Raw genomic sequence first — 27,320 nt, forward strand, 5'->3', positions numbered from 1 at the left:
CTGCTCTTATACTAAGTACACCTGGTCCCAAAAAGGCAAAACCAACAAGGGAACTGCCTCTTTTTTTTTTTTTTCTTTTTTTTTTTTTTTTCTCCCCAGCTAAGAAGTATAATCAAGTCTACAAAGTCTTGCTCTCTAAAACTACTTGAAAGGAGGTTGTAGCCAGGTGGGGGTCAGTCTCTTCTCCCAAGTGACAAGTGACAGAACAAGAAGAAATGGCCTCAAGTTGTGCCAGGAAAGGTTTAGATTGGATATTGGGAAAAGTTTTTTCATGGGCAGGGTGGTCAGACACTGACAATCACCATCCCTGGAAGTGTTCAGAAGGGGGGAGGATGTGGCACTTGGGCACATGGTTTAGTGGTGAACACAGGCTGCTGGATTAATAGTTGGGATTGATGATCTTAGAGGTCTTTTCTAACCTTAGTGATTCTACACTAATTTCTGAGCTGAACCCGTTTTCAAGTCTAACCAATGATCTGTTTCGATTCCTGTGAGCCCTCTGTAGTTTTGAGCATTTAAAATCAGTCCCCAACCTATAGCACCACACTTCCTCAGCCTAAGAGAGCAGAGAGCCTATTTTCTAATACCTAATCAGAATATCCCATCTCAGCTTCAGGCCTCTTGTCCTCTCACTACAAGCACGGTAGAAGTGACTGGCCTCCACCTGGGAGGACTATCCACATGGCAGGGATAAGAGGCGACTTCCAAAAGGGACGCTCCAGATAACACAGAAAGAGGGCCAAAGATGCTTCATAACGGCAGGGACCCAAGCGGGCTCCCCCACTGTGGGGGGGCCCCCAGGGTAATTGTTTATGAAGAGACGACAGCAACGCCCAGAGCACAAACAGAGCTGGGAGGGCACTTTGCTTGACACCCATGACCCGCACTGCCGAGCAGCCACCTCAGCAGGGACACTTCCCCGACCGCCTCCGCTCGGGTCCCCGCACGGAGCCGCTCCCGCAGCGGAGCCTCCGCCCCGCGGGGCCGCGCGCGAGCGACCCCGCCCTCAGCCCCCGCGCCTGCGCGCGAACGGGCGGGCCCGCCAGCCAATGGGCAGCCGGGCAGGCGGGCAGCCGGGCCAATGGGGAGGCCGGGCGCGCGGGGGGCGGGACGTCCGGCGCCCGGTGGGCGAGGGTCGGTGCGGGTCGGGTCCGGCCGGGCCGGCGCGGGGGGAGCGGAGCCGCGGGGGTCTCAGCGCGGCCGCCGCCATGCCCGGCATCGACAAACTGCCCATCGAGGAGACGCTGGAGGACAGCCCGCAGGTGAGACGGGCCCGGCGGAGGCCGCATCCGGCCCAGCCTCTGCTCGCAGGGCCCAGCGCTGCTTCCCTGTCGCTCCCGGCCCCGGGACAGCCGCGGCGGTGGCCGGGAGGGAGGGGGACGCGCCGGCAGCGCGGCGGGGACGCTGCCTGCATGGCTGCGCGGGGCTCTGACAGTCTCGGCTCCGGCCCTCCGCCGCGGTCGTGCCCTGCGAACGCCTGCCCGGAGCTCCGCGGCGCCGTCGCCCCGCTGGCCCCGCCGCCGCTCCCGGGAGTGCCGCGGGCCGGGAGCGGGGCCGCAGCTCCGGGCCCGGGTGCTGCGGGTGCTGCGGCAGCGCCGTCCGGGCAGTGCCGCCACCTGCTCCTTGATCCCCGCCCCCGCCTTCGCGCCCAGGCTTGATTTTGGACACCTCGTGACCACAAAGCCCGTGTTGCCTTCTCAGAACGATTTTTCCTCTTTGTTTTTCACTAAAATGGCGTTAAGGTTTAATAGCCCCGTATGAACGGCAGGTACTGGGTGAGGTTGTCGCGGCGATGGTTAATGCGGAGAGTAGGTGGGAAGCACGTGGTGCCCGGAGGCCGCTCATTGCTCCGATTCTTTTCCATTGCTAGTGCCTGATCTGTGTCAGCGATGCCCTGTAGTGCACTGGTGTTTCTTTCTAAAGTAGGAAATGCTTTATTTAATTGCACTGGTTTCTCTTGCTGGCAGCAGCAACAGCAAGTCCTTGTACTGTGCTTCTTAGATGTGGGAAAAAAGTTTGCAATATATTCTTTTATGGCAGGCTTTTGAATGAAAATCTTCTGATGCGTTGTTTATGTAGTGAATGGGATGTCCTATATTGCAATAGCATGTGCCTTGGTAGTTTTAATTCCTTGGCCATAGGAAGGGAAACTTTCACTCGTTAAATAGGGAATTTTAGCCCCTAAAATGGCAGTCATTGTAGCAATTCTATATCAAGTGGAAGGACAACTTAAAAAAGGCAAGAGAAGGCCATGCAGAAAAGGAATCGTTCTTTCCTAAGGATAGTGCCCCAGATAGCTCAAATGCTGGATGTGAGATGCGATCTCGCCTCTAATGTGGGCTCTGGTCCAGGGGCAAAACCTGCTGTCATCTCATGAAGAGGAAAAAATTTTGGAAGTCTTATAATAATACTGATTTTAAAAAATTATCTCTTGAAGGTCTTTTCTTAGTATAAGGAAGTCAGAACCATTCATATTTACAGGAAATGTCAAATGTAACATAAACTTCAGGATCATCTGAGGACATTTGGGAAGCACATGAAAAAATGTTACTTAATGGAATGTAATTGTAGATTCTGGAATCTTCCATGTGAGGTTATTTGTGATGCAGGCAAGTAAAGCCTGATTCAGCCCAATGTCTTTGAGGTGCTTGAACAATTGGATTTGCCAATATTGTCTTCTGTTTTAGGTAGAAAATTTGCATCTTTCAGTCAGCTTAATATTTCAGATGAATGCTGGGAGCCAGGTCCTCTAGTAAGGACTCGGTGGTCTTCTGTTAGGGTAGTCCATGTGTTGCATTAGTTAATTTCTGTTCCTTTGAAATCAGTGCAATGGAAATGGCAACAAATGGTGGTTGAAGAAAGCAGAACCCTCTCTCTAGAGGCGTTGCCGTGACTTGGATACATTCATGCTAGAATATTGAAATGCTCATCAGCCTGGGTCGTTGTTTAGTGCTGCACTATGGCCTGGAGTTCATGTTTCAGACACTGACTGTAGTTATATAAACGTCATATCAAACTTTTTCTGTGTCTGAGGGAAGGAAAGGCTTTTCTAAAATGTTCAAACCCATTCATTTCCTGTTGTCACAGGATAAAAATCTAACCACTGTGCTGTCAGGCCTAAACCAAGTGCCAACTTTACATAGTCTTTTGCTATGCAAATTGCTATGCAAAACAGAGCAGATTAAGTATTAGCTTTGGACATATATTACACACACATACTCAGTGTGTATTTAGAGAGAGCTTCTGCTCACACTGATTTGCATTCCCAAAGCATTGCACAACAAAAAAGCCAGGAGACTCTGGTATCACAGGCTCTGTGTCTTCTGTCGCTTGCAGTGCCTTCCATATGGTGGCATAAAAGGCTTAACACTGACTTCTAACGAGGTGGTTTCTTTGTGCAGCTTCTCCCTGGTCCTTTCCCATTTGCCTGCTCATAAACACGGGTTGAAAGAATCCTAAAGAGCATGCAAAATGATGCAGAGTTTTACTAGAAACACAAGGAAACAATGCCTAATTTTCTGCTAAGCAGAAGTCTGCTTGTTTAAGGTTTCAGGTTAATTTCTTTCCATCAGTATCTCATCATATTATTTTGAAGGCTGAACATCAATAACTGACATTTTTAAAATAAAACATAGAAATATGGGTTTTTTTGATGTTCAGTTTTAAAGAGTAAATATAATCCAGAAACCTTACATGATACTCCTTTAAAATTACAAGCTCAGGTTTATTTATGTTCAGGTTTAAAGGTCATGAGTGTATAATTCAGTGGTTATAGTACCATGTAATTTTTTTCTTTTGCATTCTTTCGTGTATGTCTATTTTAATGGGAGAGTCAAGGCTGTTAGGATGACACATGTTGCCACACCTGGCAAAGATTTGAGTTCTCCTCCACCTCTTTCCACTTGTTTTATAAACTAGAACCAGCATTAAAGCTATTTGTTGTGTTGATTATGCTGTTTGATTATATTTTTTAATATTTAAATATCTTTTAGACATTATATAGCATGACAGTAATTGTGATACAGCCAAGCATCTAATGCAAGTTAGAGAAAAGAATTTTATGTCAAAAGAATTGTTAAATAATATACTTTATATGAGTTTAATGTGTACTCTTTGATTATCATTGAAAGCAAAGAATTACTGAAGTAACTGAAAAAGACCTTCATGCTTCAGGGGGAGATGGACTAAAGACTTCAGTAATTTCAAGACAGTGTAGGGAAGACTAAAAAATAGAATTTCCAATTTTGAGTGTTTAACAATCATAGTTTGGGGAAAAAACAATTATGTGCTTATGATTCCTTCAGTTTTCTGTCTGGACATTAATTTTAGTGTAAAACTAGAAACAAAACATTGCTAAAGTATTTTTTAGCAAAAAATACAATGTTTTGCTAAAACATTGCTAAAGTATTTCTTTTGTGGCTCTTGCAATCGCTGCTCCTGATCCTACAGCCAAGCATCCTGACCAGTGTTTTTAGGAAAAGCCCATCTTGGCTGTGCAGAGTTACTGGTACATCCTCTGCTTTTCCCCCTTTGGGATTTTGTCATGGTGGAAGGAAGCCATTCAATATCCTCATGGTGAGGAATAACCTTGCTTCCAAGTGCAAAAGGATGCAAGAACATGCAGTCAGCATCTCATTTAAGCTTACAGGCAAATTATACCTGAGCAACCTGATTGCCTTCTCATCGAGTCAGTCATTTTGGCAGAAGGGAGAGCAGGGGATGTCAGTCACCCTGACTAATGCAAGGACTCTGACATGGTCTGGCAACATTCTTCTGGCCAAAAGGGAGAGGTATGGACTGTGACCTGAGTGGAAAAACTGGCTGGATAGTTGGGCTTACAGATAGAGATCAGTGTTTCAGTCTAATTGGTGGCCAGTGAGAAAAGAGGTTGATTTTTGAGGTGGATGCTGTTAAGCACCATCAGTGATGCAGGCAGTGCAGTAGGACACAAGAGTCATCAGGCTTGTGGGTGACACCAGCTAAGGAACAGACAGACTGACAGGCTGGGGTAAGGACACAAGGACAGATCTTTCCACTCCCTTTCAGCAGTGAGAAACATGTATGTTGAGGACAATCAGATGTAGGTTGTGTTGTTTGTTTTGGTTTGGTGTAGTATCTCAACCTTTTGATCACAGAATTGATGGTTATTCCACAGGTGAGTTATAGGTCCAAGCACAACCAGCAACTGTCTATGTCCAGACTGGACAATATGGGACAGCCACAGCCTTTATTTGGATCTCACTGCAGAGGAAATGTGTATACCTGGCAAGCTGTTCAATACCAGTCAACTTCACCCTTCTCCTTAGGGAGGTACCATAGTGAGCCCAATAATTGCCCACAGGTTCAACTTCTAACAGTTGTCCATCTCCCTTTGTCCTTTCCCTTCTGAAAATGTATTAACCTGAAGAGAGGCTGACAGTAAGAGGACAGCTGAGCTTGGATATCTGTAAGATTCTTAGGCATGCAACAAGTATCATTCCTTTAAATGGGATTGGAGGGTTTATAAAATTTTCAGTAATGAAACCTGAAATAATGCTGTTTAAGTCTGAAATCCCATTATATTTAAATTCTTCTAACTTGTCATGTTCATCTTTTGGGTGTTTGATTGTTGCAGACCCGCTCTTTGCTGGGAGTATTTGAAGAAGATGCTGCTGCAATATCCAATTACATCAATCAGTTGTTTCAAGCCATGCACAGAATATATGATGCACAGGTAGTGTTAGTGAAATTTTTGAATGTGTTATAAAGCTTTGGAACCACATTTCATGTCTCTTGCTTTATGTTACATTATTATGAGCAATATGCTTTTCTTTAACTTCCATATTCTTTAAATATAGAAGTGAAATAAAGTAAGAATTAATGATTGTTTTTCTGTATGTTAGGGAGTGGTAAAGACCAAATTCTTGTGATTCTTTTTGCAACAGAATTTCTGATGCCAAGTGAAATGATGTTCTCTGTTCTCCTAGTATCTCTAATGTATTTCCCAAGTGTTTCTAAAATGTTATACACACTAAAATGATCTTGGTGTGTATAATAGTATGTACCAAGTGGGAGGTTGTTTTTTTACCCACAATATATTCATGTTTCACTCATCTAGAAATAACTCCACTTTTATGCCAGAAACAGAATCTATTTTGTATGTTTTTCTAAAAATTTGAGTTTATGGCTGTATTTTAAATTTGTATATACTTTAACTGTTTGAGTTTTTATTGATTTTGATCTTTTCCCTTTTTTTTTAAATCAGAATGAATTGAGTGCAGCAACTCATCTGACTTCAAAGCTTCTGAAGGAATATGAGAAACAGGTACTGCATAAATCATTGTTGTCTGTGTGTGGTCAGGACTGTGTATTTTTGTAGCCTTTTATCTCCCAGAGCACAGTGTAGAATGTGTTTAGGTTTGGTCCAGATAAAATGAACTGCTGTAGTTGGTGGTTCAAATCTTTGCCAAAAGAATCTACTGTCTTTATTTTAGTTCTTCTAACTAAACCAGAATGAAGTTCCTCTTGCCATGAAGAATATTAATAAGTTCTGAAATAGTTTACTTTTGGATTAGTTTTTTGGGAATTGCTTAGGGTGGTTCTGTTTTGTTTTTACTTTATAAACCTGTTTGCCCTTAAATGCTTTAATTTTAATTTCAATAGTCACAAAGAGAAGAGGTTGCATTGCAATCTCCAATTGACAACCATAATTTACTCTGTGAGAATAATTCCATCTCTGAAAGCACAGACTGTGGAATCCATAACTTTCTTTCATAGCTATGAAGGGTTCTCTGTTTGTAGCTTTGCTGCTGAGCCCCCTCTTCTGAGACTAAAAATGTTAAAAACAAATACTTGCTTCTTTTAGGAGGCTGCTCTTCCCTATCCTTCTTTTCCACCTAATGAGGTGAACTGCTCCAGTGTATCTTAACTGTGTAATATTTTGAAATAATTTCTGGGCATAGAGCAGTGATAGGGGATACACATCACAAAGTCACCCCAAGACAACCTGATATACTCCTAGAGGTGATTAATCTAGTTTTGTGAATGGCAGAAAACACTGCAAACAACATAACTCTTTGGCTTTTCAGCGTTTTCCACTCGGGGGAGATGATGAAGTCATGACTTCCACTCTGCAGCAATTTGCAAAAGTGATTGATGAGGTAAGTGCTTGTATGTGCTTTGCTAATGTTTTCAGGTACAGACTTTAACTTTGCCTAATTATTCCAGCCTTTTTTAAGCCAGGAGATAAAGAAATGGCATTCATTTGTCAACAAGGTAATGCTTAACTGTATATTGCAGCATCTATTTAAAGTTATGTAACCTGAAGAGAAAGAACAAATTCAGCAAAATGAGGATATATTGCTGAAAAAAAACGTAGTTTAACTACTAGAGAGAAAGCCAAAACCATTACACAGTGGCAACTATTTTCATGAGGGTATCTGTATTGCCTGATTTCAGGTACCTGACTGACAAAGGAGCCTCCTGCTGTCTCTCTTTGAGACTGACTCCTAGGACATACAAGTGAGCACCATTAAGAGCTGAATCAGGATTTTTTGCTGTGATCCCTCTCGTCACTTAAACAGCATTTTAGGAGGAGGATCACATTTTGTTCTGCCTCTGTGAGTTGTGAAAGGTGGGCTGTGACGTAGCTGGAGGGAAACTGGAGAAGTAAACTGATTAGTCATTATGTATGAGGCTCTTTTTGGACATGATCCAGTAACTTGGAAAAGTTCAGACAAAAACTAAACTCTAAAGGTTTTCTTTAAAAAGCCAATGATGAGATTTGGGACCTAGAAAAAAGTAGCTGCAAAAAAAGGATCATGAAAAAATGTGTTTGAGTTGTACATGTCATCTTTTGAGTGACACTGATGTCATGCTATTGTGATTTTATTTGGTTTCAGCACTGCTTTCCTAAGATTTCTTTCTTTTGTCTTTTTCAGCTCAGCTCTTGCCATGCAGTACTTTCAACTCAGCTTGCAGATGCAATGATGTTTCCTATTACCCAGTTTAAAGAAAGGGATCTAAAAGGTAGACTTGACCAAATACTGTTTTTTATCAACAGCAGCAATAATAAAAACATAGCATTTAATCTCCATAGCTCTTGTTTCACTAAATAGAATACAGCACTTATTTTTCCACTCTCAAAAGTATGCATCTCCCCATTTAAAAAGAAAATTAAGTCATTCCTATTAATGAGAGTATTGCAGTTGAATTTAACACTATTATTGTTTCAAAAAATTATTACTTATATTAGGGAAGCACTTATCTTCTATTAAAGATGAACCTTTAGCAGCTACTCAAAGATGTTAGAAAAGAAAAATTTTTAGGTAATTTGCATTTTCAGGAGAGATTTATATATTGGATCATGACATCAATATAATTGCTGAACTAAACTCAAAAGGCAAAGTGCCAATGTTGTAGTATTTACTATATTAAGATTTAGTAATGTGGTTCTTCAACCCAGCTGGTAATACAGGTGACTTCTTATGTGCAGCTTCCAGCTTCTTATTTTTGTAATAATTGTAGCTTATTCTGCCTGGTTTAAAATAACATCTAATGTGTGTGATTATGATAAGATTTTACTCAAGATACTGGAGTGAAAAGACTGCTGTGGCAAATGGGCTTCCAAGTAGAAATTAGAAGAGTTAAACCCCAAGTAACTTGAATATCCCTGTTGTGAACATTCTAGAGTAGGTATACCTAAGATATGAATATCATAAGTCTAAATTGAAATAAAAATGACAAGTCTTTCATAAGTCTTCTAACTCTTTATGAATCTTGGAAAATACTTCTTTGACAAGAGTTTGCAGCAAAATTATGGATTGAAAAGATTATGGATTTTTTTTTTTTTTTTTTTTTTGAGCAAGGGATTGTGTCTGTCCCAAGGCTGATATTACTTCTCAGGACCTGAAAAATCTCCCATTAATACTCACTGAAGAGGCATCCGTGAGCCAATAATTGCAAATTAAATTTTCCCACTGGAACATTTAGCCACCAGCTGGTGTAGTTTGTAATGACCCCACACTTTACGGACTTCATAGGCACTTCCTGGACAGTTTTTTTGTTTGCTTTACCACAAAGTTGACCATGGCTTTCTGCTGGTTTATACTGTAATATGGCAGAAATCACAACCAAGATGAGAACAGGTGTAAGGTATTGTGCTGGTTCCAGTTCCCTGACACAGTGAGACAATAACCAGCTGGAACCTGGCTGATTTTAGCTAGGATGAGTCCCAGTGTGTTTTGGGCTTTGCTACTCCCATCTCCTGTGCTTCCACTTCCCCAGCTGAAGCCAGAACCCAGACTGGAACTAGAGGTGACACATTTGTATTGATGATGACTTTCAAAGACTTTTGAAAAGAAATTTTTCCTTACATTATTACAGAACAGTATCTTTTTTGGTAAGCACAGAAATGATCCTCAGGTGCCAGGTAGGAGCACACTTGCCTGGCCACGTAGTTCCTTGTGCTGGTAGCTCAGTATGGTACAGGGTGTTACCTTCAACTGTTCAGGAGTGAAACATTACGTGAGGAACTGTAATACATGACTGTTACGTTAATAACAACTTATTTAAATTGTGATATGTTGTTTTTTTAGAGATACTAACTCTAAAAGAAGTTTTCCAAATTGCAAGCAATGGTAAGTGTAAAGCACTTAATCTTACCAATATTACAAGACAACAGTATTGTTGTAGATTATTATTTGTACTTAATTAGTGGAGTTAAGCCTGTAGACTTAAAGTAACTAATTAAGGTGTAATTTTTCTTAGTGATACTTAGGCACTCAGCTTTTCCTGGTTCACTTGTAAATCCCTGATTTGTGTACTGAAGCATTAAGGCAAATGGAAAGGGTTTTTTTATAACAGCTTAAGTGTATGTAAGATTATTAAATAATGTAGAATATGCCACCAGAATTACAAAACAAGTAAGGTGCTAGCTCACTTCTTAAAGTCAGGACTGGATCAATAAAAAACTGCTACCTCCTTAAAATTAATTTCATAGTGCTCTTCCCTATTGTCAGTTATTTTTTTTAGCTACCTCTAATATATCCATGAAGAGAACTTATTATTTAAGTAAGATTCTGCTTCTCTGAGTGAAAATTGCTTCATTTCATATGGATTTTCTAATGTGAAGTTTCTCTACATAACGGACAGTTCTTTGAAAAATAGTGGATGTTTAGGGAACTTTGTAACAATTTTGCATCATTTGTGTCTGGGTAGAATTTTTCTTCAGCCCAGGTATTTGTAGCAGTGAAGTGATTATAGGCAGACAAGAACAATTCATCAAGGTGTTAATATGATTGAACTTTTCATTCAGCTGTCTGTGTAACACAGTGATATAAAAGGTTTTCTGCTCTGTTTCATAAGTCACTAATTTATGAAAATGATCATAAATTCTCTCTTGATTGCTTAGACCATGATGCTGCCATCACCAGATACAGTCGGTTGTCAAAAAGAAGGGAAAATGAAAAGGTTTGTAAAACAAAATCTTAATGTAAGGATTTTTAGAGAAGATAAGAAATAATTTTCATCTTATATATATTTATGATGGAGCACAATGTGTGGCAGATTCCATGTGCCATTTGATAGTTTGTTTTTGCAGTCTAGACAGAAAAGCAGGTTTCTCCAATACATTCCTGTCCTTGTAACACTGATAATGCTTTAGGAACGCTATTGTGATACCATATTCAGTTTGTTTTTGTGAAGAAATAACCACACTTTCCAGGGAGAAAAGAATGCTGTATTTGTTTTTCACATATCTCACGTTTAAATTAGAGAAGCAGAATTGCAAAATAAGGTATGCAGCTGCTGGTGATAGAGGGTAGAAAACGGTTGTGGGTTTATCCATGTGGGCTATAAAGCTGTCTAGAAGGCATGTGATCAATGCCAAGTCTCAAACATTGCTTTTTCTCCCTCCCCCTGTCTGTGTCTCTTCAGATCAAAGCAGAAGTTACAGAAGATGTATATACTTCAAGGAAAAAACAGCATCAGACTATGATGCATTATTTCTGTGCATTAAATACTCTCCAGTACAAGAAGAAAATTTCTCTGCTAGAACCCTTGCTAGGATACATGCAAGCTCAGGTAATTTCAGATTCTGAAAGCTGTAGGTCTGAAAAAAGATGTAAAAGTACTTCATGAAGGTTGATGTACTGAATCCATTGCTCTTCTGCAATCCAAGGAAGGAAATGGAGAAAAAGACCCACCCATCCACTTCTTGGAGCTGCCAAAGCTGCAGCCCTGACAGTGCCATTAGCTGGCACTGGTCATTGCCCACTCACTGCAGGAATCTCTTCATGAGGTATCCTCACTGCCATCAGAGAGTCTTTTAGCAAAGCCTGGGTGACAAATATAAAGGTTAATTTTTCCTTAAAACCTAGATGGCTGAATTTGATATAATGCCTAAATTTTCATTGCTGGGCATTTGATTCCACTAAAGGGAAGGGCTGATTAGAGGTTTCCTGCAAGTTCACATGGAAGTGTACCTTCTCAGCAAGTAACATGGAGACAGTTAAACTCATTCCTATGGCAGCTATTCTGGAATGAGATAATCATCAAAAGCCACATCACCACTGTTCTCAATCAAGGCTGTGGAAGAGCCAGAATGCTAAAAAACATTCTGGTTTGGTTTTGCTTAATATAAATAAGTTCCTGATTGGTTTACTGGAGGATGGATGTAACAGAAAATACAACCATGATAAAGTTATTTGGAGAGACTTTATTTGTATTTTCAGAAGTATATCATTAAGCATGGGATTTGGGTTTTTTTGCAAGTCAAACTTTCCAGTATCTTGCACTGCCACGTGACCTGAGTAGAAATTAACTTCTGCATATTGTCTGAAAGCTTCCCAAAGGCAAAAACTCTTGCTTTCTTTTGAATCTTTGCAGCTTGTATTTAAGAACCAAGCTCTGCATGTTGTATGCAGCAATCTAGTGCAACCTGTTGCTTAGGTGGAGCTTTTTGCTGAATTTAAGAAACGGAAGGGTAGGGCCATGTCCCGGGGCTTCCTGTCCTGAAATTTCTCCTGGCTAACCTCAATTTAGCTGTGGCAGATTTTCTGGCCCATTGTGGAATATGCTGTACTTAAAATACATATTGTTAGTTCCCTGTGGATGGCCCTGGACAAACCCTCACAGGTTTGTTCTTTCCTATGTGCCCCAAATAACATCCCCATAACAGCAGTTAGCAGAGTGGTGAGCTTGAAAAAGGACAGAGAGGCATTGGGAGTTTTTTCCAGGGCAATTCCTGTGTGTTTCTGTATTTCCTCCAGGCAGCTCTGGGCACATCCTTATGACACAAATCCCACTGCAGGGCCAGCAGCAGCCTTTACCTGCAGCCACAAACACATATTCTGCTGCTTTTAGTAAGAGGCTTGGGTGGGAATGAGGGATGAAAACAGATTTCTCCGAGAACCTTTAACCTCCTATGACTTCATCTGTTACTTGTTAATGTAGTTTTATTGATGACTAAATTCTCCCTTTTCCTCCCTTTTGTTTCCTGAAGATAAGCTTTTTTAAAATGGGTTCAGAAAATCTTACTGAGCAACTGGAAGAATTTTTGACCAATATTGGCACAAGTGTACAGAAGTAAGTTGGCTTCGTTAAATTTCAAACTTGTATCAAGACAATTATTTTTTCTATTTCTACTTACTAATAAATTATCTTTGTTAATAACACTTTTTTTAATCTTAGTGTTCGCAGGGAAATGGATTGTGAAGTAGAAAACATGCAACAAACTATAGAGGACTTGGAAGTGGCCAGTGATCCACTGTATTTGCCTGATCCTGATCCTACGAAGTTTCCTGCTCATAGGAATCTGACACGGAAAGCTGGCTATCTCAATGCAAGAAAGTAAGGTTAACTTGTTATTTAAAAATCCAGAGCATTTAATTTTGGGAAAGAAAAACTAAGGAAGTTGAAATTTTTTTTTTAATGTTAGCTATGCTGATTTTACATATTTAGTTGAATAAGTCACATAGGAGCTATTCTGTTTCTTTCTTTGGACTTCTTCATCTAATTAATATTAAATTCATTGTTACACTGATGTAATGTCATTCAGGTGCAAAGCATAATTACCCTGATTTCAGTCTAATTTTGCCTGAATTTTCACAGTTTAAAAAAAAAGCTTTTGAGTGTGTAATTTCTCTGCATCCTAATGGGGAAGTAGCAAGATTCTGTCTATTAGGATTGTTCTGGAAGTGTCTGAGATGGATTGTCTTTAAATGTCTTAAAGCCTTGGGATCCAAGTTATTAATAAAACATTGTAATCTCGACTTAAACAAGGCAAAACACTCTTAACTAAAATCCCCTTTGGAGGAGCTTCTAGACTCCATGCAGTACCAGCTCCTTGTCCACAGGAGGGAGCTTTGCTTCTAATGAAGTCCAACAGCTGTTTTTCAGAGTTATTAAATATAAGTTATAACATTCTGATTTTTTTAGTGTAATTTATATAATAAGCCCCAAGAAATTAAAAAAAAAAAGTAGATTACTTTTACAACAACAGTTAAAGTAAAATACTCAGTGAATGAGGCATGAATTTCTGTATTAGAACCCAATTGCAGCAATTAATATTATAGAGTGAGCAAAAAGTGAGGCTAACTGAGGATCTCTTTATCTTTTAGTAAGACAGGGCTGGTATCTTCCAGTTGGGAGAGACAGTTTTACTTCACTCAAGGTGGGAATCTGATGAGCCAGGCAAGAGGTGATGTGGCTGGGGGACTTGTCATGGATATAGACAATTGCTCTGTGATGGCTGTGGACTGTGAGGACAGACGGTACTGTTTTCAGATAACATCTTTTGATGGCAAAAAGTGAGTGGTCTTACACTACTGTTTCTTGTAGGAAATACTGGACTTGCTAATTAAGAAAAGAAAGATGGTCTGCCTTTAGCCAGATGTTAGCTTGATATATTTTGTGGTTATTTAGAAGCAAAATCTGGGATGTCCTTTTAACTGCCTAATGTCTGGATTTTTGTTTATAGGCTCTCTGATGTAGCAGAGTAGTGTTTCAGAATAAGATTATGATAATCAGCTGACAGTCATGTATTATTGCATTTTGTGAATACTGAAGTATTACATGGGCACAATTAGAATTTTGTTGCTTTTCTGTTTCCAATTGAAAGGAGAGCATAGGTTCCTCCCCTCTGTAATTAACTGCTGACTGCACTCAGCACAAACACAATCTTCAGCCTTTCATAACTTGTTCTTCAGTGTGTAAACATGAAAATGTAGTTTCCTGGCTGACTGTATTTGTGAGACGTTTTAAATACACAAAATTGTCTTTTCCACTCTCCTCTTTTAGGTCTTCAATCTTACAGGCAGAAAGTAAAAAAGATTATGAAGAGGTAAGCTTATAGGAGGTGTGCATGGAGCCCAGTGATTTTCTGCTGTACAGAAAGAATACATTCCTAACCATAGCTGCATACTGCATATTTTTTCTGTTTCTTCTTATTAATAGATTATCTTTGTTAATAACACCTTGTTTATCTTAGTGTTCCAGTTAGTTTCCTCCTTCAGAGAAAAGTTGAAAAGCCAGGAACAGGAGCAGATGGTTTTCCAGAGCAGAGAGAGAAAGGAGATTCTAGCTTGCAGATGCAAGAAATGAGCAAATTCCACAAAAGCCAAATTGAATTTTTATAATGTCTTGAGGAAACAATGTCATCTGCAGCACAGAATAACGAGTTAGAGAGAATCCTGATGAGGGTTTTTTTTAAATCCTCAGAGTTGTGAGTTAAGCTTTCTTTAGTTTAGTTTTAGTATGACTAAAATAATTTTTGTGAGTAAAATCTAAAAGTGTAAGGTGCAGTATGCAGGTGGCAACGAATTTAATGACAAGCTGGGTGTGCAGAATACTTGGCTCCTTGAATTTACAAAGGAAGTAGAAAAAGTGCTGAAACTAGCAATTTAGGAATTCAATCAAGTTTGTTTAGAAAACATGACAAATGATTTTCTTTTTTCTTCCTCTTTTTCAGTGGATATGCACCATAAACAACATATCTAAGCAGATATATCTAAGTGAAAACCCTGAGGTAACTTTACTAAAGTGCATAGTTGTCAGTAATATGTTTATATTTATATAGTAAAATCATATTGATACAAACTTACATAATGATTTTTACTTGCTAAATCAGGGGAATTGGCCCAATAAAAACTGTTTTATAACAGAGCATGTATCTATATATGAAGTGTGTCTTCATGGGTTTTAGTTCATAGTTGAGGGCTGCATTTGTCAAATGAGATTTTTCTTTTCTTTCCTGGCTACATTTGCTTGTTTTGCCAGATTTATCATTGGAACTTTTCTCTATTGCTGGCTTTTATTAACATTGGCAGTATTGTAAAGCCAGTGTGTTCACTTAAATTGAGAAACTTTACATCAGGATTTGTGTTAGAAGAAAAATGAGAAAAAATGCTGCAGGTGTGTGGGTGAAAATTTAAGAATGCAAGATTCTCATGAAGGGTTGAATTTGTAACTTCTGCCAACTGCATATAAATAAAACGAAAATCTTATTTTGAGAAGAATGTTTTCAGTTATGTTTTCCCATCTCTGCTGCAGGAAATTGCTGCCCGTGTGAACCAGTCAGCTCTGGAGGCTGTCACTCCTTCTCCTTCCTTTCAGCAGAGGCACGAGAGCATGAGGCCAGCTGTGTAAGTGAAGCAACCAGAGGGCATCTGAAGGGCACATATAGAAAGAGAGTCCTAGATAAAGTTCCAGGGGGGGAAAAATGCCAAACAAACCTACACAACTTTCTGTGTTCAGAACTAAATCTTTGATAGGCCAGGAAAATTTCCTGAACACACCTTTCACTGCTGAAGCACTGTTGAGCATCCATGGTTACAGGTAATCCCAATGCCAGCAGGTGGACAGTTTGGTTGGTTTCATCATGTCTGTTTTGTTGCATGATTTCATGATGAGATTTTTCTTCATATATCCTACTCCTGGAAGCAGACCTCAGATTGTATTATACTTAATATGTGATTATATATTGATGTTAAAACAATCTGATGCAATTATTAATGGAAGTAATAACTTTAACTTAAATTTGACTAGGTACATGTATTTGTTTACTATATCTTGATCTTCAGGTTTTTAGTTTTTGGTTTGTTTTACCTCTAAGTTCTGGAATATTGTATTGGTGTGCCCTGTGGTTTAATTTATTATCAACCAACCTGAACTCACATACCCTAATTTTGCCTTTTTGGTTTTGTTGTAGACAATCTCGTCCTCCTGCAGCTCGTACCAGCAGCACAGGGTCACTGGGATCTGACTCAGCAGCTCTCTCAGCACTTTCCTTGGATTCCCTTGTTGCCCCTGACACTCCCATCCAATTTGACATAATATCTCCAGTCAGTGAAGATCTGCCTGGCCAAGCAAAATCTTCAGGGCAATCGGGCAGGTAGGAAATGGAGAGAGAAGGAAAAAATCCCTGAAGTTAATGTTACTAATTCAAAACTAAACAAACAAGAGAACCACATTTAAGATGCATCTCCAGCACACACATTGCCTTTTCCCTGACTGATGTCACAAATTCTGCAGTGGCCAGTGAAACAAAACAGTTTATTTAACTGTTAAATGGAATTGCAAAAAAAGGCTTAATTACATCACTAGAGTCAAGGTGTAGTTTTCTATTTTGCAGCAGCTTTTCTTGCTTTAACAGCCAATGCTTTTATTTATTGATTTATTTTAAACTTTTGGTTTCATGAAGTATTTTCCTTTCCTATTGCTTGCTCACCCAGCAGCTTGGGTTATTTCCTCTTGGAAACTCAAGAGAAATTTGGTAGCCCTGCCTCCAGGTGATGATGGCATATGATGACACTCCTCTTAAGCTGAAAGGTGAGTGAAAATGATCTAGGCTTCTAGAGTAATTTCACATACAGACAAGTTAAAATCATCTAAGAGTTCATCCCAAAACATAAAAACATTTTCTCCTACTTGTTATTGTATTTGAGTGGGAGATGTACTAAAAACCAAAGACCTGTAAATCATCACTGCATTTCTAGAATTCAGATACTAAGAAAATGTATTTGCAGATCCAGCTGCTCTTAACAACAACGAAAACAGCCAAAGAGATTAAAACTAATTTATGTGACTCTGGTCACAAAAATGTGTTATATTCCCCTGCCTTCTAGGAAAATGTTTGAATTTTGAATTGCAACTTACAGATGTAAGAGGTAAAATTAGATTTATTTTTTCTTTTTTTTGACAGTTTTCTTTTTGTTGTTGTTTAGTATAGCAGCATAAACAGGTGGCCAGCTAGATCTTTCAGAATATACTGATCTAAAATGGACTTGAACTGTATTGCAGGAAGTGGAAAGTTTAAGACTTAGCTGAATTCCTGTGGTAGCCTGGTCTAGCTCAGCTGGTCAGAGCAGGGTGCCAGTAAGACCAAGGCTGTGGATTCAATCCCTGTATGGGCCATTCACTGGAGGGTTGGGCTTGATGATTCCAACTCAGAATATTCTGTGATGTCATCAGTTATAATTCTAGTTTAGAAGATAATATTTTTCATAGCAGAAATGATAGAGTTGAGCTCAGTATTTTCAGTTAACCATCACCTTCAATAAAGAACTGCAGTGTTTGTACAGATAGGTAACATGTCTGTTATTAAAAAAGAAGTACTTTCCTTGGTTTCTGATACTGATGACATTTTAAATTTTATCTTTGCCTTTTAAGAGATCCTGTGAGATTTTGCATTTACTGTTCCAGTTTAATATTAAATGACAAGGGAAGTCTGAGCAGTAGAAGATGCTAGTAGAAGGAATTTGCTTTTACTGTAATTACACAAGCCAGCATTTAATGGGATGGTTCTTGATTGAGTCCATGGTATCTAAACATTGTAGCAATGCCATCTTGACTTCAGAGTTCGATCTAGAAAAATTTTAGTACTTTAAACCAGACATCTCTTAGTTAAAAGATTTTTGATAATTGATAAAATAAAACTGGCAGTCAGTATGATGTGTAACTGAACCTTTTTTTCCTCATAGTTCTGAAATCTGCTTTTAGAACACTATTAAGGTGACACTTCCACTAATCCCATAAAAAACCTAATTTGAAGTATATTGATCGCTTGCCAATAGCTTTTCAGCTACCAGTTAGCCAAAGAGAAAGGGTGATTTCCTCTACAAGTTTTAAATAAAATTTCCCCATTTCTTGTGCTCATTCCTTTACTGTTTTTGAAAAATGCAGACTTGGAAGCCTAGAGTATTTTCACTTTTCTTTGTAACTGATAGTAATTTCTGTCTTTAAGAGCCAGAAATAGCCACATTTCTCTTGACCCTCTAGGAGTAAAACCCCAGTGATGTTTTGAGAAAGCTGCATTTGAAACAAACCCAGGGGCTTCTCCTGAGTAAGTAATTCAGCATCTTGAGAGTGATGAGAAGTGGGTGCTCCTATGGAGTACTGAAAGGGCTTTTGGCTGTGCTTCCTGAAGCTGTTCTGTGAAATTTCATCCCCTAAAACTACACCTTTTCAAACATGAACAAGGTTTTGGTTTGGGCTTAATTAAAATATAAAAAAAACCCTTGGCCAGCAATAGGATAATAATATCTGGTATTTTTCCAATAATGTGGGTCCTCAAATACAGCAATTCATGTCTCAATCCTCATGAAATTGCTTCTCCTTATGATTCATGACACATTATTCCTCCAGATTACAAGTTTGTTGAACTCATATGTTGGTATTTGACACAGCATGAGACTACTGCACTGTCCATGAATGGTTCCTCTCATCTGACTCCTGCTTTAATGTTTTCGTTTTTTAATAGACGCACAAATCCTTTTGGTGAATCTGGAGGCTCAAAACCTGAAACAGAAGGTAAAACAAAAATTTTATTTCATTGCAGACTAAAAATAAATTTTGAAAATTGTATTTCTGTTTTCATCTCTAGCTTCTCTCTTCTAATTTAACACCAGTTTTAAAATGCTTAATTACATTGTAAGATATTTGATAAGTTAAATCAAACTACTATCTGAAGATCTGTTGTAAAAATGTATTCATTAACCAAATGAAAAGATGTGTGACATGCTGTGTAGTAACTGCACCTCTAATTGCTAAGTAGGAGCAATCTCTTTCCAAGTTAGGAGGAGTTTGGAGTTTTCCTGACTGCAGTCCACCTTTGGTTTTGAATGGGAAACCCAAAATGGAGTTTGTTTTTTTCAATGCTTTTCTTTTTTCTTAGATTCAATTCTTCATCAGTTGTTTATTGTAAGATTTCTTGGCTCTATGGAAGTGAAGTCTGATGAAAGCCCAGATGTTGTTTATGAAACAATGCGTCAAATACTCGCAGCTCGTGCCATCCATAATGTTTTCAGGATGACAGAATCACACTTGTTAGTCACTTGTGACTGTTTAAAGTAAGTTTCCTTCCTGACTTCTACTGCTGTTTATTTACAGAATGATCTTCTTTCACTTTGGTAAAATTTACTTTCTGGTTTGTCTTTAAAAACAAATTTTTAGGTTAATTGATCCACAGACACAAGTTACAAGACTACGAGTAAGTAACTTTCCATTTTAAGATAAATACCCAGCAATGTAATTCTTTTACTTTAAAAATATTATTATTAGATGATAGCAAAAATCACTGATAGCATGAGATCCAGCCAAATTTCCAGTGCAATTAGGAGAGCAAGACATTTGGAAACGCGTGCATCAGGTTTATGGGAGTGATTTCAATAGGCCAAACTGGCTATTGAGGCTCCCTTCTCCCCATGTTCTGAGAGGGTGAAAGAGTAAAGAGAGAACATTAATGATGGAGTCACATTAGTTCTGAAGTCCAAGAGGGTTTGTTTGCTGTTTGGTTTCTCTGTTTTGGTTTTAATGCATAATTACCTTGAGGTTGTTGGATGGTTTCTAGTTTGAGTTCTTGTTTTTCTACTTCGTTATAAAAAATGCACTTGAAAGGAGTAAGTGGAATTCATGTTAGGATATCAAAGAAGGCCAGCTTAATTCTTCAGTAATAGCAGTCTTTATTCTTCATATTTCAAAACTATTCCCTCTTTCCCTTTTTATGCACAATTTATGGTCTGTCATTTAATTTCTTTGTGTTTCTAAAAACATTCTGTTTTTTGGAGGCTCTGAATTGCTTTCCTTTTCATAAAAGGAAGTCTTGAACATAGAAAAATATCTTGATATTTGAAGTTTGACACTAAGTTCAAAAATACTCCAAACCTGTAACCTTTTACAGGTGAGATAAATCAACTGAGGGTGGTATGTCCCATATGCTAAATGCAAACATCTAATCTTAGGAAAAACTCATCCTTTCAGTTTATAGCAGCTGTAGTAGGGGCTCTCAGTATTTAAAAATTTATCGTTTGATAAGTCTTAAAAAGATAATTTGAAGTCCAACCTCTTTTAGGAATAAGAATGCAAAACAGTTTTCTTCTAACAGACTAATGAGGGTATGTGATTTGTATGAGTTGGGGGTTTTTTTCTTGCTTATATAATTAGGAGAGCTGAGCTAATTGCAGTAAAGGTTTTTGAGTAGTGCCTTTAAATGGAACTAAATATTGAAAGCTTAGTCACAAATGTAACTATAATGAAGGATTAAAACAAAATGAAAAAGGAGTGTATCCACATTTAGGAAGGTACCTGACTCACACTGCAAATTACCTCTTACATGGAGTGTATTTTCTGACATTTGCTTGTCTTTGGAATAATTTAGTCCTTGCTGTCTAATTTGTTTGTGTTTTGTAATTACATTTGTGAGGTAACTTCTTGTGCTGTGGTTGTGCATTAATTAATGTGCAATATATTGAAACCTCGTGTAGAAAGTATTTGGAATCAGTTTTAATCTTTCCATATTTGATCCTTTTGGCAGTTTCCTTTGCCCAATGTAGTTCTGTGTGCTACACACCAGGAAAACAAGCGCCTCTTTGGATTTGTGCTTAGAACCTCAGGAGGGAGAGTGGAGAGCCGCCAGACTTCCATCTGCTATATCTTTGAATCAAATAATGAAGGGGAGAAGGTATTGGTGATGGTTGACTTGTACCAGTTGTGAATCTGGATTCCAAGATGCTAGATCCATTCAAGCTGTCTAAGGGATTTTTTATGTACTGAAAATGTTAAACCTGTCAGTTTAAGTACCTACAAGTGCTTTAATGTGCTGTTATATCTAATTCTGATGCTGGCATAAATTTAAAGGCATTTTTAATTATTTCCTATCTGTTTAGATTTGTGACTCTGTTGGACTGGCCAAACAGATAGCTTTTCATGCAGAACTGGTAAGAATCTTTTTGGGGCAAGGGATACTTGGGAGTGGAAGGAAGGGGGTATATTTAATATGGTTAATAGCTTGTATTCTGCAAGATGCTTGTAGAGGCAGTAATACTATTGTGTATTTTAAGGGATTTTTTCCCTAGAATTTAAATTCAAATGAAAAGACTGACCAATATCTACTGTAGAACAATATTCAATATAGGATTCATTTTGCTACTTTTAACAACCATATGAGTCCTTTAAAAGCAGAATAATCAAAACAGTGATGTCAGTCTTGAGCAAGCTCATATCAATCAGTAGTGTATCAGACATCTCAGGCTGTTGTTATTAACTTTATTTACATTTTTGCCCTTCAGGATCGAAAAGCCTCAGAAAAGCAGAAAGAAATAGACAGAGTCAAAGAGAAACAGCAAAAAGAACTGAATAAACAAAAGCAAATTGAGAAGGTACCTTTCATCATTATTTCTTAATATTAGGTTTTTTCTACTTACTTTCTTTTGCAGTTTTGTCCAAAACTGTCCACTGATAGTACTGATAGATCACTTAGAAATCATCATAATGGTATCTTGTGTCAACTGCAGATGGCTTTAAGGGTAATAGTCTTTTTCTGATTTCCCAACCCCCCTTCCCACCTTAGGACTTGGAGGAGCAGAGCCGGTTGATAGCAGCTTCCAGCAGATCCAACCAGAGCAGCGCAGAAGGACAGTTTGTAGTCCTTAGCAGCAGCCAGTCAGAAGACAGTGATTTAGGAGAAGATGGAAAGAAGAAGAGAGAATCTGAAGCCTAAGGTTGCCTGCTTCATTAAAATTGGAATCATGGATATATCTGGTGAAATGGCACAAATTCTACAAGATCTAAGTGTAGGTGGGAGGGTCTGTCGTGTTATAGAAAAGACTTCACAATATGTAGGCCCTATTATGCCGTGATTTTTCTTTCTCAGTTAAGTGATTTCCATTTCCTGTCAGTATAATTTCTCTTGTATGCCAGATGAAGCGTGGTGATGCTGCCATGTTTATGTCAAACATGTTTTCTCAAGGCTTCTGTGCAGTATGGGAAAAAATGTGGGGTTTTTCCCCACTTACCTCTGTGCAATTGACTGCTTTGGAAGCAAAAATGAAAACTCATTGGGCTTCAGCAGTAACACTGAAATTCATTCTTTACACTGCACTACGGACAACACCTTGCTGGAAACAAAAGTGGGTGTCCAAATAAGACAGTGCTAAGCTTTACCCAATTTGTTGCACATACCTGTTCTTAAATTTAGAAAGAAGGATGCTCATTAACATCAGTGAGATGTGCAATAGTTCTAAACAGAAGGATTTTTTTTGTTTCATTTTGCACTGTATGATACTGTCTTGATTTTTTTTTGTTTTTGGTGAATACAATGCCGAGAAACTTCTTTCAACAGGAGAAAAAGATACTGTCAGATCTTGATAAGAGCTAATGAGATGCAGTTGAACTTTGCTGCATGAGGAAAAGCATTCCTCATCAAATTATAAGAGTAATGTATATAGCCTTGTAGCACAAGTGCCATGTTCTTGGTTTTTCCTCAGTACTTGGAACAAAAAGCTGTAAACCTTCAAGTTCATTTTTATAAAACATGCTTAGAGTTGTAGGAACATCTTGAATTCCATCATATGAAAAAATCATCTACATATGTAAAAGCCTTGCTGCCAGTACACTGCATCTACTGAAAATGAGTTGAGGCTCTTTAGTCTTTTTATAGAAAATGATTTTGCAAACAGAATTTACTGGTTCTGAAGTAAGAAACGATACTAATCCTACATCCTAGAATCAGTCCTGGAACGCATTTTTCAAAGTGATGTCTGTTTACAGCTTGTAATCTGCACTCCATATTCCATACCCTGTGTAATATTTATTTTGTATAGTATTAGATGTGCATTCACCTTTTGATCCAGAAGAGAAATCTTGTTTGAAGAGAAATATTTATTTTTGCACTAATTACTATAAATATTAAAATCCAGTGGAACAGAAGATAGCTCTCTAATAGTGGCATGAAAATTACAGGATATGTAGAGAGAAAAGAATATACTTATATTCCAAGTTATAATATAACAGTTATGAGTGATTTACAGTTCATTGCAGGGCATTTCTGGTGTTCAGGAATGGAAGCAATTATCAGAGTATCTCCTCAGCAGCTGGTGATGGCCCAGCCCTACGTAGTTGCTCAGTGCTGATAAAGTAAGTGAGGAATCTCAGGTCGTGTCTGATGGATGTCTGTAGGTGCACAGAGAGCTCATCTGATGCCTGGGAGTGCCCTGCACTGACCAAAGCTGGCAGCCTCCTGCTGCCCTTGGTGCTGCAGATGTGACTGTGGGCAAGAGCTGGTGGCCTTAGCTCCTGTGACAGGAGAGAACGGGAGCAGTGCCTGCCCTCACAGCCCAGGGCAGGACCAGCAGAGGCAGCTGGAGCTGCAGCAGCTCTGGACAGAGGTTGCACCATAGCCCAGGCAGGGGCTAGAGCAGCCCAAAGGGCCCTGCCTTGAAAAAGGAGGGGGGAGGCTGAGGAGCAGAGAGCCCCCAGGTTCTCTTCCTGACTTGGTTACCAGGTGCTGTTCCAGTGCATTTTTCATCCCCAGAGTAGCCAGTCACTTGTAGAAATACCTGCTTTTGCAGTTGTCCAGTTAGATCAAATATTACTGCTCTGTGGCCAGATTTGGCTGGCACACTGCCACATGGACCACACCAACCAGAGGCTTCTTTCAAAAGACAGTGGCATTTTTATTTCATATCTAGGCCTCCATTCTCAGCTCCTATTTTTAAGAGACTATTTTTACTCTTGCCAACAAAACTATACAGAGAGGCACACCAAATCCAGTTTTTTCCCTTTCTGTGCTTAAATCAAGGCTTACAGAGAGTGGCAAGGCAGACAGTTTCTCTCTGCAGATTGTTCCAGTTCATGTTCGTTTGTTTGTGTTTGTTTTTATTTACTGATATTTCTGTTTTCTATCAAATAATATCACAGCGTAGCTCAAGGTTACTGTGTCTTACTTGTATCTCTCTCAAGTATTTACTGAGGATGAAGCAATTTTGAAACAGCACAGGGAGCCTATGAAATCAGTGATCTCCAGTGTTTAGAATCCAGTCCTCAGCTTGTCAGAGGAGGACTGGTTGTGTTAAGCACTGGAGCTGCAGTAGCCCGGGCTCCAGGGGGAAGACAGATAATAGACAAGCACTCTCATGAAAAACCATTTCTGATCAATAGCCTGTTTTGCATTAGCCTTATTGAAGAAATGTCAGAAAATGGAATTACTGTATTTTTCTCTAAAACTACCATTACTCTTAAAGATACAAATCTGCAAAGATGAGGAATAATGAAGTTGGCAGGTGAATGTGCTGTCATATAGGATCTTCTGGATTTAGCAATAAATATTGGAATTATTCCATTTGCTTTTCAGGCTTTTCATATATGCCATTAAAGGTAGCTTTCTAAAAGAGAATAGAAGTGAAGTACATTTAATTTATGTTGGATGATCCTCATCTTAACCACTACAAGAACAATATGCATGAATGAAATGTAGGGGTGAAATTAGGGGAAAAATTAGGGGAAATTAGGGGAATTCCACTGGTATAAAATGAGCAAGAAGGTATAAAAGCATCTGGGATAATGATGAAAGCTCCATGAGCAAAGGGCATGTCAGCAGAGCTGGGGAAGTCAGACAGGAATGGTGATTGAGTTAGCAGTGGGTGAGAATTACTGAGCTTTGCCTAAGCGGGGGAAGATCCCACAGGTTGTAATTAGAACTCTCTCAAGGCAAAAATAGCTGCTGAGGTTTTATCATGCCCTTCTTCCTAAAAGGAAAAGCTATTTGGTACCTTTTTTCCTAGAAGGTTTAGAGCTGCTTCATTAGAAAACAGCTTCGTTGAAAAAAAATCAGAATGCTTGGAATTTTCCTTGTTAGTGGGAACACCTCATGGTCTGCTGGGAACTGCTGTGGTAGGATTTTACCACCTGAGTATTTTATTATTGTAACTAAATTACTAGTTGGCTTCCTCTCCTAAATTACAGGAGATTAAATACACTCTCCTGTTTTATTATTTCCTATTGCCTTTTATTCACAAACTGATCTTTCAAGCACTTTCAGCTAAAGCTGTAGTTTGCTTCATGTGCATGTACACAGTTCAGTCACTCCTGAAAATATTCTTTTTAAGTCCATGATTTTGAAGTGACTTCATGTAGGTACTGAATTGGCAGTGTTGTTCAGGACTAACTTGTTGTGTTGCTAATTGCAGCCTCATAATTACTGCCACGCTTTTATCCTTTAGGTAAGAGGATATGAAGCTTGTTACACTGTGTAGATTTACACACTGCAGACCAAGCCAGTCTTGCTGTCAGTTGTTTCAAGCTGCATACATTATGTATGTAAGGGCATGAATATACAAAGATAGCAGGTGTGCTTATGGGTATGCATTGTATTGCATTACAGATGATAGCTGGCACTCCTCTCTGGCCCCTGCCAGATTTGAACAAATGTGAACCAGAGGACAAGGTCAAAGTCATGTACAACTTAAACATAGCTAACTGGGTATGATCAGGTACTGAAAAGCCATTTGAATGTCATAGTCTTACTTCCTTAATCTGTTTGAGTTGGAAATTGTATCAAGACAATTTACTGTCTAACAGTAAAGTAATATTTTAGAGTCAAAAAACACTCCCCTTCTAGAGGGCTGTCAGATCTCCTCTTTATATGGATGTAAACCCAGAGCTGAAAATTGTAAAACAGCTGAAGTTCTTTATGAAGCTGTAATTGATGTACATGGATATAAAGAAATAAATTCGACTGTTTAAGGTAAATTCTGTCTGTCTTTAAGGTAAATTCTGATTCATTAGTTGCACAGCAGTTGGGATAAGCCAGTGGTGAAAACTATGCTACAATATCATCTCTTATTATTTAGGAAATAGTTCACCTAGAGAAAGAAAACTGCCACTGCTTAGTGAATTTAGTAGAGATATGTCTAGTGTAACAGCATAAGCTGATATTTTATATTCTTTCTCTTGCTCTGTATTACAAAAGTTCTTGCAAGTTAATTAGTCCCCAAGGCTTTTTGTTTTAATTAAGCACTAAATTGACATTTTCCCTGCCACAATGGTATCTAAGTTGTCATGACAAGAGTAAGTCAGTGTGTCATTGTGAATGCACTTGTGTTCCTAATGAAGTTTATATTGCAAGCCGAGGATTTTGTACAATCTTTCTGCTCATTTTTATAATAGAGTGGAGTGGTCAAATTCTTATGATGGTGTTCTGGATTGGTCCTGTTCTGGTGAAGTCTAAGTGATTTTTACAATGTTTGAGGCTGACTTGCACATTTTCCCTGAATAGCTTTATTAAAAACCACCAATGGCATATTTATGTCAACTCTGATTGTTGTATCTTAATCTTGGAAACATGGATAGTAATCCTCTTGTGCCAGGGTTCCAGTCAGCATTTTGTGTATTAAATAAAAGCTTAACTATAGTAACTTTCTGGGTGGGGCTTGTACTGATGTAAAAGCCTCCTGCATTCTTCATCATACTGACTTTCAGGAAGTACCATTATTGGTGACAGGATGTCCTTTCCATTAAGCAAAGTTATGACATGCAGTTATAGCCCTCTATTGTCAAGTGTAGCTCAGTTCTCTTAATTTTTATAGTATTAGCCAGATAACCTCAGAAGAAGTTGTTACACTTGGGAGTGCTGACAACTCATTTTTGCAACAATCAGAGACTGAAGGGTGAGCAGGAGCTGTGGCAGCTGGCTGGGCAGAGCCCGTGGTGGGGCAGTGACACAGGGCAGTGAGGACTCTGTGGAACAAGCTGAGTGCAGGGGCTCTACCAGCACAACCACCACCATGGGCACTGGACATATCTTCACAGGGTGAGTTAGTTTATTATGTGATAAACACAATGTAAAAAACCATGGGCCATAACCCCATTATGAATTTGTATTTTATAAGGTTTCTAGATTTTTCTGGGGAAAAGCAGACTTTTGAATTCTGTAACTTCTGTGATAAAAGATGCATGTATAACTAGGAAAAAAAAATCTATGCTTACTTGATTATGAAGGAATAAATACTACTAATTCCAACTGTGTTGATGAACTTCTTTTTTTCTAAAATAAGGACTGACATTTGCAG

The 27,320-nt window shown here is 38.8% G+C and overlaps 1 protein-coding gene across 2 annotated transcripts; it reads left to right on the forward strand.

The window, feature by feature from the left end:
• The first annotated feature begins 1,132 nt into the window (after nucleotides 1-1,132).
• Nucleotides 1,133-27,271, forward strand: APPL1 (adaptor protein, phosphotyrosine interacting with PH domain and leucine zipper 1). 2 transcript variants are annotated; one of them, XM_069028241.1, is made up of 22 exons: nucleotides 1,133-1,262; nucleotides 5,615-5,713; nucleotides 6,245-6,304; nucleotides 7,068-7,139; nucleotides 7,920-8,007; nucleotides 9,576-9,617; nucleotides 10,391-10,449; nucleotides 10,915-11,061; nucleotides 12,482-12,564; nucleotides 12,670-12,828; nucleotides 13,599-13,787; nucleotides 14,278-14,320; nucleotides 14,948-15,004; nucleotides 15,529-15,620; nucleotides 16,187-16,369; nucleotides 18,737-18,786; nucleotides 19,151-19,325; nucleotides 19,429-19,465; nucleotides 20,789-20,935; nucleotides 21,141-21,191; nucleotides 21,543-21,632; nucleotides 21,824-27,271. In XM_069028241.1, exons 1-22 carry the CDS (start codon nucleotides 1,209-1,211, stop codon nucleotides 21,971-21,973), a joined length of 2,127 nt encoding a protein of 708 aa, XP_068884342.1. In that variant the 5' UTR covers nucleotides 1,133-1,208; the 3' UTR covers nucleotides 21,974-27,271. The 2 variants fall into 2 exon arrangements, with proteins under 2 accessions (XP_068884342.1, XP_068884343.1); XM_069028242.1 differs by lacking the exon at nucleotides 13,599-13,787.
• Nucleotides 27,272-27,320: the final 49 nt, after the last annotated feature.

Source organism: Aphelocoma coerulescens, chromosome 12 (assembly GCF_041296385.1).
Source record: "Aphelocoma coerulescens isolate FSJ_1873_10779 chromosome 12, UR_Acoe_1.0, whole genome shotgun sequence".
In the NCBI taxonomy this organism is placed as follows: Eukaryota; Metazoa; Chordata; class Aves; order Passeriformes; family Corvidae; genus Aphelocoma; species Aphelocoma coerulescens.